At 61.0% G+C, this 11,095-nt stretch overlaps 1 protein-coding gene across 1 annotated transcript; it reads left to right on the top strand.

Annotated features, from left to right (window-relative positions):
• Positions 1-5,170: 5,170 nt before the first annotated feature.
• Positions 5,171-10,741, top strand: CLDN19 (claudin 19; the record flags this gene model as incomplete). Its single annotated transcript, XM_081085320.1, has 5 exons — positions 5,171-5,393; positions 6,550-6,714; positions 6,816-6,900; positions 8,510-8,662; positions 9,405-10,741. 5 exons carry the CDS (start codon positions 5,171-5,173, stop codon positions 9,451-9,453), a joined length of 675 nt encoding a protein of 224 aa, XP_080941446.1. The 3' UTR covers positions 9,454-10,741.
• Between the last annotated feature and the right edge of the window lie 354 nt (positions 10,742-11,095).

The following is an 11,095-nucleotide window of genomic DNA, read 5'->3' as shown; positions in this document are numbered from 1 at the left end:
CAGTGAGACCTGCACCGTGGAGGTTCTGAGCAGAGGAGTGACGGCATCGACTTATTTTCAAGGCCCCGGGGACGGTGGGGACAGGCAGAGCAGCACTGCGGCCGTGACCCGGGAGGGGATGAAGCTGGTGTGCATGGGGTGAAGCGGTGAAAAGCTCAGGTTCTGGGTCTCAAGTAGAGCCAGCAGGAGTGGCTGACGGATGGGATGGCTGGGGAAAAGGAGCATGCCGGAGGGAGGGTGAAGTAGAAACCAGGAGTTTGGTTTTGCACATGGTATGCTGACGTTTGAGGAGCCCGTTAGGTATCCAAGTGGGAATACCATAGAGAATTGGCTGTATTTGAGTTGAGTTCAGGGACAGCAGGAGGCTGCGTGACGGAGACATCATCAGCGTCTGGGTGGTGGTCAAAGCCAGGAGACAGGTCAGCGCAGAGAGAGTCAGAAGACTGAGCCTGGCTGGAGGTGTCAGGGGCTTTAGACACGGAGCCAACAGACAGGAGCAGGCGACCCGAAGGGACAAGCCGATGAGAGAGGTTCCGGAGGAGGGAACTGCTGTCAGATGCCGCTGAGAGGTTGAGCCCTGGGGAGCAACTGAGCCCACTTTGATCTGGCGACATGGAGATCAGGGGCAAGAGATGTATCGGGGAGGTAGTGTGGAGGAAAGACGGCTGGAGTGAGTTCAAGTGAGAAGGAAGGTGGGTAGAGAGCTCTTCTCAGGCGTCTGGCTCTACGTGGGGCCAGAGATGAGCTGGAGGCACATGTGTTGTTAAGCAGGGGACAAGCACTACTCCATGAGTGATCCTGCAGGGATGGTCTCTGCTCCTGTGAGTGATCCTGCAGGGATGGTCTCTGCTCCTGTGAGTGATCCTGCAGGGATGGTCTCTGCTCCTGTGAGTGATCCTGCAGGGATGGTCTCTGCTCCTGTGAGTGATCCTGCAGGGATGGTCTCTGCTCCTTTAGTCCCATGACCTGTTTAGTGACGTGCTCGCCCTATGGAGAGAGGCCACATTAGGGAAAGAACATGAGCTTCACCATGTGCCGAGTGGGCAAGACTCACTCCACCCCTTGGAGCTGTGTGACCTTCTAGTGCGCTTCCTCCCCGGGCACCTGGGCTTGCAGTCCTGACCTCCCAGGATGCTCATGGGTGTTTGTGAGAATCCCGGTCGGCACAGCTCAATGGTTGAGCGTTGACCTATGAGCCAGAAGGTCACGGTTCAATTCCCAGGTCAGGGCACATGCCCGGGTTGCAGGCTCGAATCCCAGTGTGTGCAGGAGAGGCATGCAGGAGGCAGCCAATCAATGATTGTCTCTCATCATTGATGTTTCTTTCTCTCCCTTTCCCTTCCTCTCTGAAATCAATATATATATTAAGAGAATGTTCACAAGGGAATGCTCATAAGGCAGTTGGCACAATACTTAGCACATAGTAAATTCCCAATATTACAGAAAACTACACCTGCCTGATGCTGGTCTTCCAGAAGCTTCTACATCAAGGCAGATAACCTTTATCATTTCAACAGATGCTAGCCACATGGAGACAGCGGACTGTCTCAGTAAGTCACGAAAGGCCAAAGGACAGCAGGGTCCGGGCGAGATGCGGGTGCGATTGCCTCATCCGTGTTTGTGATGCACACGCAAAGGCATGTCAGCCGTGCGGGAGTCCGCTCCAGATGGAGAGCGTGCCGTGCTAGCACCAGAGGTGGTGGAGGCAGCTCAGCAGACATGGAAGGTGTGGACACGGACCGTGGTCTCTGGCACCCAGCAGTTGGCAGAGCTCTCGGCACAGGCATTGGGAGAGCCTGTGCTCACGGTGGTTGTGAGTTGGAGGGCAACGTACCCGGGGTTAGGCGTGGGGCACAGCAATGAGCTGGTAATAGGGCCATGAGGCTCGTACCGTCCTCAGTCCCCTGAAGGAGGCAACACACCAAGTGCTGTGAGTGGAAATATGCAGGGCATTCCGGGACCCGGGGTCAGGGCGCCTGACCTGGCTGGGTAGGCAGGACGGCTGGGGGGGGGGGGGGGGGGGCGTGGCGGGGGGGGGTTGGGGGTTGGGGAAGTATAGGCATTACTGCTACACCCCTTTCTAGCTGTGGGGCCTGGGGCAAGTCCTCTCCATTCCAAGCCTGTGGTTCGGCAGGAAAGTCAGACTGAGTTGGGGGCAGTAAGACCAGCTCCAATGTTTCAGGTGGTGGCTGCAGAGAATGTGCTGGATGGCAACCAACTGAGTCAGACCCTCCTGACTGTCGGTGGGAGAGGACCCTGGGAAGGGCTCCAGCAAAAACGCTCATCCTCAAGCCAGCCGGTCATGATCAACACAGACCTACTCGGCACCCACTCTCTGCCAGGCTCTGCCAGGCAGGCGTGGCAGTGGGTCTTCGGCCACAGTCAGTCCACCCACACCCGGGACAAGGGCACAACGGGGAGACCCGGCCAGGAGGGAGTGTTTGGGAACACAGCTCTCATTGGCCACATTTTTCAGGCACATTATGTTTTCCAAAAGCACGTCTCACCCATTATTTGATCTCTGTAAATATTGTCATGAACCAGACAGGACAAGGGGTATTAGCGCTAACTTTTCAGTTGGGGAACCAGGCCCAGAGAAGCTAAGGGACTCCCTAATGTCACACAGCCTTAGTGGCAGAGGTAAAGCTCGACCTAAGCCTCTTGTAATGTATGTGAAAACACTTGTTAAACAGTGAGGTGTGACACCCCGGGGCAGTTTCCAGTTGGCTCTTAATGGAGGCTGGGTGGCTCCAGCGTGCCTGGGAGTCACTGGGCTGGGGAGGGGCAGGCCCCTGGTGGTAGGAGCCCTGGGTGGGGAAGCTCCGCCAGTGGGGAAGCTGCTCCCACTCCAGGAGTAGGACCTGAACCCTGAAAGGCCTTGGAACATAGGTGAGGGAAGGCTGTCGGGGACATTTGGATAGAACACACTCAAGACCTTAAATAACAAAGAGAAGAGATGGACAGAGGGCTGCAGGGGGGGGGGGGGGGGCGGGTGGATGTGAGCGTCATTCTGGATCATAGATGTCTCTGGTCCCAGTGTGAGCGAGGCGCCGGGGGTGTCAGGATGGAGGCTCAGGCACATATCCGCTAAGGCCTCAGAGCCTGCGACCTTTGTCCTGGAGACAGCCACGCACGTGGCCTCTTTGGCTCTCAGCTCCCTCACTCATCAACAGACGGACGGGATTGCAGCCATGGTCTTGAGGGCCCGTGTGGCTCTGACACTTGGTTTCTGTGTGATCTTGATACTAAAGTGCAAAGACCTGCGCCAGGTACTCAGTGGGTCCCCAGGCATGTCCACTCTGGGCTCCAGCCATGTCCTCAGCTCCCCCTGGCTGTGCTGCCTCAGCCTTGTCTAGCGGGGAAGAGGAATCTGAACTCAGCACTGACTTCTCTACAGCTGCTCCTGCCTGGGGTGGGGAACCTTTTCTCTGCCCAGGGCCGTTTGGGTATTTATAACATCATTCACGAGCCATACAAAAGTATCCACCTAAAAATGAGCCTGCTGTATTTGGTCAAACATTTAATTAACTCACCCCTAATGCCTTGGCAGGACCAGACCAAATGATTTCACGGGCCTTATATGGCCCTTGGGCCAGATGTTCCCCACCTCTGGCTTAGACCTTCTGCTTGATTTTTGGGATCCAAGTACACAGATCTATATGGTTCTGGTCTTCCCAGCAGGGAGGGCCACAGGGGGCCCAGTGTTCCAAACTGCAGGCCAAACAGCACCCACCCCTGACCCTTCAGAGGGCTGGCTGTTCCCCCAGCTCCCAAGGACCGGGGCTCCAGGCCATACCAGGGGCCCACGCCTTGGGCGGACACACAGGGCAGCCATTGTCTGTGCAGTGCCTGGCACCCTCTCGTTTGCATAGCCACGTGAAGAATGCAAGGGTGCAGGCTGGGGACGGGTCCCTGTGGAGGGGGGCCGGGGCTGTGGGGGAGGACCCTGCATTCACCCAGTTCAGGCCAGCCAAAGCAGGTGGCCCCTGGAGATGAAGGGGGCGGCTGGGGGAGGGAGCTGGCAGGAGTGGGAGCAGGGTTGTGACATTCCCCCTGTACCCACAACCGAACTCCACTGAACGTGAGGGGATTGCTAATGAGGTCCAGGAGAGTTAAATATTCTCTTGCTCCAGAGGGCGGAGCTGGGGTGGGAGAGAGGGGGGAAGGTGGGTGGGAAGAGGGGGAAGCCTGAACCCCAGGAATGTGCAGAGGCCACGGCTCCCTCCTCACCAGGCTGCTCTGGAGCTGGAGCCCCGGGCCGGGGTGCAGAGCCGCAGGCCCCAGCAGGAGCTGCTAAGCCAGCCAGAAGGGGATTAAGGGCTGAACAGTCCGCCTTCCTTCAGGCTGATGCCAGAAGGTCGGTGCTGTCTCCTACCTCCCTGCCAGGCCCCTTGCTGACCAGCAGGCAGGTCTGGCCCAGCCTCGCTGGGTCCCTCTCTGCCCTGCTCATATCGTAAACAGACTCCCGGTGCATATTCCCTGGTCTGGCCTTCCTGGTTTTCTACACATGGCCCCCAGGTACCCAGGACACCCTCTCTCCAACACCCTTCCCCAGCCCCGTCTCTCCAAGTCTGCCTCACAGTCCTCTCCCAAAAGTTCTCCCTGATGTCTTACTCTAGTCTCACCTGCTGCACATTGGAATGCCACAGGCAGAGAGGACAGAAGCCCCAGGGTCAGTTCAGCCACCCAAGAGCAAAGTCATTCCCCTCAGGGCTGGTGCTCGGGGCAGGAATTAGGAGAATTTTAGGGCACTGGCATCAGCTTCCTAAAGGGGTTTTCCTGGCAGAAAGGCCCTGAGGACAACAGGGTCACTTCCCCCAGCCCCTCCCTTCTCTGTCCCTGGGGGTGGAGCAGGAGCACCCACCTGCCCCACAGCCAGCTCCCACCCCCAGGGGGCTGGGCAGGAGCTTTGCCGGGACCTGCCCTGGCTTAGCTGGCTGCTGTGGGCGGGCCCCTGGCCATGCCAGCGCCTGGGCCTCCCCCTGCATTCTAGAGCCCCAGCCGCTGCCTGTGCTGCTGCTGCGGCTGGGCTGCCACCTCTCCTCAGCCTCTTACCACTGCTGCACCTCACCCCGCCCAGCAGCTTGGCTCACCTGGCCATGACCCCGACTCCCCCAGGGACCCTGGCCCAGCCCTGAGCTCTGGGACCCCCGGCCCGCTCCCCTGGGCCATGGCCAACTCGGGCCTCCAGCTCCTGGGCTATTTCCTGGCCCTGGGTGGCTGGGTGGGCATCATCGCCAGTACAGCCCTCCCGCAGTGGAAGCAGTCCTCCTATGCGGGCGACGCCATCATCACCGCCGTGGGCCTCTACGAAGGGCTCTGGATGTCCTGTGCCTCCCAGAGCACCGGGCAGGTGCAGTGCAAGCTCTACGACTCGCTGCTGGCCCTGGAAGGTAGGCCTCATGCTGGCCGGGCTGGGAGTTGGGGTGGGAGTGAGGGTGGGGGTGAGAGTGGAGGGTGGGGAAGGGGACGGGGAGGTCCAGAGCAAGCTTCCGTACAGTCCACCATCCGCACTGGGCTCTACTCTCCAACCCTCGCCACCCCCACCCCCCTCGCCCCATGAACTTGTTGAAAATCTAGGCCAGCCAGGTGCCCCACAGCGGGCAGGGGTCTAGGTTCTGGCAGCCGGGGTCCAGCTCCCAGCTCTGCCGCTGTAACCTTGAGAAAACCACTGGCCCTCCCTCTCTGCGTTCCTACATCCTCATGTGAAACGGGCGTACTAGGACTGACAGGCTGATGGGAGGGTCGGGTGAGACCAGTGCCTGGCACTCAGAAAGGCTCAGTCAAGACCCTCCCCTCCACTTCTCCCCATGCTCTGTAGGCAGACACCTTGTGCACCCTCACATGCTGGCCCCGCCAGCTAGGAAAGCATCCACATGCAAGCACACACACAGCCCTACACACATGCACACACATGCGCACATACATGTGCATGTACACACATGTGCTCTGGCCCTCCAGTTGTTCTCTGCTTCCTCCTGGGGTTTGGAATTGAGCCTTAAAAAGTTGGCTCACAAGCAAGCACCACTGCAGTTTTGTCCCTGGCTTGGGGCCCACAGGCCAGAGCCCAGCGACCAGCCATCTGCCCCCAGCCCAGAACTGACCTGAGCAGCAGGCATATGGCTGCCGTGGTGACTCAAAGGGGAAGGTGGCCATAATCAGGATGGCCCATGGGGGTTGGCATCCCTGCCTAAGGGCCATCTGCGCTGAATTGGGCCTCCGCTGCCCTCAGCTCCTCCTTCTGCCGAATCTGAAAGGTCTCAGGAGAAGCTGCCCCTGCTGTTGGGTGGGGGAGACCCCAGAGGGAGTCCCAGCCAGAGCGGCTGGTGAGAGAGCTGCCCGGTCACCACAGAGGAGCCTGAAAACGAGCGTGAACGTGAACGACGGTTATAGAGGGAGGCTCCACCCCGTCCCTCTTTACTGCACCCTCACCCCTGCCCAGGTGCAGTCCCAGAGCAGCTTCCCCTCCTGCTCCAGGCTCCCATCCCCGGCTCCCCCATCCACCCCCTTCCCCCGCCCCTCCACCGGCTCAGCCCCTCCTGCCCCCAGGTCACATCCAGTCAGCAAGAGCCCTGATGGTGGTGGCCGTGCTCCTGGGCTTCGTGGCCATGATCCTCAGTGTCGTCGGCATGAAGTGCACCCGGGTCGGAGACAGCAACCCCATCGCCAAGGGCCGCATTGCCATCTCCGGGGGGGCCCTCTTCCTTTTGGCAGGTGGGTGCCCCTGGCTCCTTCTCCACCATGTTGGCCATTACAGGTAGCCCACCCTGGTGGCCAGCAGGGGGCAGACCTGAGCACCCGCCCTTTGTCCTTAGGCCTCTGCACCTTGACTGCAGTGTCATGGTACGCCACCCTGGTGACCCAGGAGTTCTTCAACCCGAGCACACCTGTCAATGCCAGGTGAGTGCCAAGACGTGGCTTGGGCCAGCGGTCGGGCTGGGCCTCCCTTTCCACTGGCTCTGGGGCCACCGGCCTTCATCCCGCAGGGTACACGGAGGGGGCCCAGGGGACGGCCGCAGGCGCTGGCACCGAGAAGCTCGCTGTGGCTGGGCCCTCCAAAGGGCAGGGTGCCTGTGGAGGGCACCCAGGAGCTAAGTGCCGGCTCTGGGCTTAAATCCCAGCTCTGCACATGCTGTTATGCGACGGGCTAGTTCCTTAATCTTCCTGTGCCAGGTTTCCTCCCTGTAAAGGGAGCAATGGCCCGAGGACCCGAGGCTGTGAGGGTTCAGTGAGACAGGCAGGTAAGGGACTGAGCACAGGGCCGGGGCCTGGAGAGCGCTCAGCCCAGCCCAGCTGTTGTTTCTGCAGGAGGCAGCGTTACCTTGGGTGGGAAGCAGGGGGTGACGCTGGAGAAGAGATCGGGCAGTTCACGGAGGGCCTTGCAGCCATAGGAAGGTTTGGTTCCTCAGGCAGCGGGCAGTCCCTCCCGCTGTGGTGTGGAGAACGGTGGGAGAGGGGCAAGACCAGTAGGCGCTGTTGCAAAGGCCTGGAGCAGAGGGCACGTCCAGGGGGCTGCCAGTGAAGAGTAGGTCAGGGATATTTCGAAGGCTGAATGGTCAGGACAGGTAAGGCCAAGGGCGTGGGGGCTGAACTGGGGGGGCTGAAGAACCTGGGCCCCTGTGGCTCCTCCCTCACCTCTCAGCTCTGCCAGGAGCAGAGACTGGGACAATCTCAATCCCGGACATCCCCACAGGCCTTGAGCGGGGTGGGGAGAGTAGGATGGTAGGGGGTGGAGGAGTTGCGGAGGGTGGAGGGAGGATGAGCAAAGATGCCTGGGCTGTTGCACTTGGGAGTGCTCCCTGGAGGAGGCAGAGGTATGGAGAGGGAAGAAAAACGAGACCTCGGGTGTACGGCTTGAACAAGCCTGGTACCGAATGGCCACCTAGTGAGAGTCAGTGCAATTCAGGGGCGCACAGAGGGGCCTGGGAAAGTCCCCTGGAGGAGGTCGCTTCTTAGCTGGGTCCTGAAGGCGGAGCACAGGAGGTGCAGAACAGGAGATGCTCCAGGAGGGGGCGCCTCAGGCGAAGGCACAGACGCAGGTAGACCCAGGCACTGCCGAGGCTGGTGGACAGGGCCCAGACGTGCAGAGCCTGGAGTGCCAGGTGGAGGGTCTGCCCTTCTCAGAGGGCAGTGGGGAGCCCTGGCTGGGATTCTAAGGGCCAGACCGTGACTGAGAGAGATGGCAGGGATTGCCCTGCTCTGCCAACAGGACCTGCAGGCCCTCCCCTACCCCTCAGCGGGCCAGATGAGGACAGGGGCCCGGGGTTGCATGGAGCAGCCCCCCATGGGTCTGGGTGACCCTGTGTAGCGTCAACCTGCTGGGGTGGCCACGGAGGAAGGATGAGCGCTCATCCCAGCTCATCCAGAGAGGCTGCTAAGGCCTGTGAGGTCCCACCTCAGCTCCCAACACCTGCCCGACCCCGGCCAGGGCCCAGGCTAGGGAGCCCCTGATGACACCAAGCGCCTGGGTTGCAGCCACACCTGATGGCATCCTCCCTACTCCTTGCAGGTACGAGTTTGGCCCAGCCTTGTTCGTGGGCTGGGCCGCTGCCGGCCTGGCCATGCTGGGGGGTTCCTTCCTCTGCTGCACGTGCCCAGAGCCTGAGAGAGTCAACAGCAGCCCACAGCCCTACCGGCCAGGCCCCTCAACTGCAGCCAGAGAGTACGTCTGAGTCACCAGCCCCAGCCAGCAGTCCACCCCCCAGCACTCCACAGCCCCTGCAGCGCTCTGGGCAGGGCCCGTGGGATACAGGGTGTCCCCTGAGCTTGGTTAGGGCTCTGAGCAGCTTGTCCCCAACATAGGCATCCACCCTTCGCTCTGAGGCCAAGACCCAGACACTCAGAGAGAGGCCACATGTGCACACACAGGTCCAGGTGCAGGCCTGGGCCGGTCCAGACAGCCTCAATGGCAACTGTGTGTTTCCCCACAGTCAGGGGCCGACCCTTTCACTGGAGGCTTATCTACTCACTAAAGGGCTACCTGTCTACACCGTGCTGGGCCCTGGGGACAGAGCAACAAAGATGGACCTTGGTGTCCAGCACCCTGGGATGGCCAGCATCCTTGGCTCCTCACAGCCACCGCATGAAGGAGGCTGTGCTGGGATGACGAATGTCCCACATCACACACGAGGGAACACGTTCAGAGAGACCAAGACCCTTGGCCCCACTGCCTCTGAGTTCGGGTCTCAGCTCTGCAGCATGCCCAGCACTGCGTGGACACCCACACAGACTGCGTCCTCCTCCCCCACCCCGGGGAATGGGCCCCAGGCAGGGCTGCTGTGGGGGCCCAGGTCTGACCCCACTGGCCAGTCCCTGGGCCCAGGCCTGATCCCCACAGCCCCTGCCCCTCCTTCCCCCTCTGCTGCTCACCCCACTAACCAACTGTCCTCTCTTTTGACTTTCAGACCAATTCTTAAATTGTCTGCCTCCTCCAAGGCCCCCCTGGGTGTGTAAGGTCCAGGCCCCCAGCCTGGCTGCCTCCCTGCCACACCCAGACTGTGTGTTTGGTACTTTTTGGAAAGAGAAGTGAACATCCAGCCCCAAGTGCGGCGTCATTTGATCTGTCCCGGGGAATGGCCAGGGCGGGGGCTGGCTCAGAGAGGTCAGAGCTGGTCCCTGGGGCTGTTAGGCATAAAGATGGGGAGACAGGTCCAGGGTGGGTTACAAACGCGGCCGAGGCTGACCAGGACTCCTGCCCAGTAACCTCCGCAGCCTGGCCTTGGGTTGGCCCCAGGACCTCCTAATGGGAGACCCCACCCTGAGGCCTGGGCCTGCACTGGGCAGCATCCCCCGGTCAGGGAGCCCTTGGCCTAAAGAGAGACGCAGTCCCGTCCCTGTCACTAGGTCTGCCCCTGGGACAGGTACCCACCCCCTTGGTCTAAAAGGGGGAGAGGCCTCAGGGGAGTGCAGGGAAAATGAACCCAATCAGTGCCTCCCTCCTGCTCGGGCCTCTTCCACCCCGAACCTCCTTCCGGGGCCTGAGTCTCTCTCTGGCCACTGCCTTCTCTCTCCCACGTGGAAAGAGCTGACACGATGGTCCCTTGCCTCCCCGATGCCTCCTCAGCCAGCTTCCTTCTGATTCCTCCACCACTTTTTGTGACCACCTCTCTCACCAAGTCACAGATCCCAGGACACAACCCAGCCTTCTCGGAGCTTGACTCTGAGAGATGAATTCTGACAAGATGACTGTCGTGGATGCTGGGGGGAGGGGGAGGGGAGGGAGAGCTGCTGTGGGATCATTGGTGTGGGCCTGGCTGGACAGCTGCTGCCCATCCCTGCGGGGCCTCGGGAATGGCTGTTGCATGAAGCCCATCCAGCCTCTGGCCAGAGGGGGCGCCAGAGAGGGGCCCGAGGGTGGCCCTCAATGGTTTACAGGACGGCCGCCCCTCCAGCCATGGATGAGTACGAAAGGGTCTTCTGGCCTGGGCTCCAGCCTGAGCTGTAACTCAGCCGCTCTCACCTCCGACGCCCAGGCTCCACCCCCGACACCCCCATGTCATCGGCCTGGGGTGACCGGCATCTGAGCTCGGGCAGCTCCCGAGGGACGGCAGCGGTCAGCACCTCGGTGAGGCCTAAAGTTGGGGCCACATTTTTCGCGGCTCCGAGGGGTCTCAGAGGGAGCAAGGCACCTCGGAGAAGAGGCGAGGAGGGGCAGGACGAAAGGAAGCCCTGTCTCCCTCTGCCTTCCCGGAGACCCTGAGCCCAGGCGGTTCCCCGCGTCTCCCAATAAACAGACCCCTTTGTGCTGAAGCCACTTGGAGTGTGATTTCTGTCGCGCAGATACCAGAGCCCTGGCCAACCCCGAGTTGGAGCCTGGACACCGGGTGTGGCAGTGAAGGCTCCTGTCACGGGCGCAGGCTGAGCAGCGTGGGATGTGGGGCCCAAGGCTCGACCTCAGTCCCAGGCTGGGCATTTGGCAACCAAGCAGTTGGCCAGGAAGGAAGTGGTCTCTTACGGTTCAGGCTCCACCAGAGGCTCAGGACTGCCACTGAGCAAGGGTCCATGGCCCCCCACCCCCACCTCCTCATGGACGGATGCCAACACGATAGCACCAGCTTTAGAGAAAAGGAGACAGGAGGCTCGGCTCAGGCCTGTG

This window comes from Myotis nattereri, assembly GCF_964212035.1.
Source record: "Myotis nattereri genome assembly, chromosome: 3".
NCBI classification, from domain to species: Eukaryota; Metazoa; Chordata; class Mammalia; order Chiroptera; family Vespertilionidae; genus Myotis; species Myotis nattereri.
Note: the sequence above shows the minus strand (reverse complement) of the source record. Positions and strands in the feature narration are given on the sequence as shown.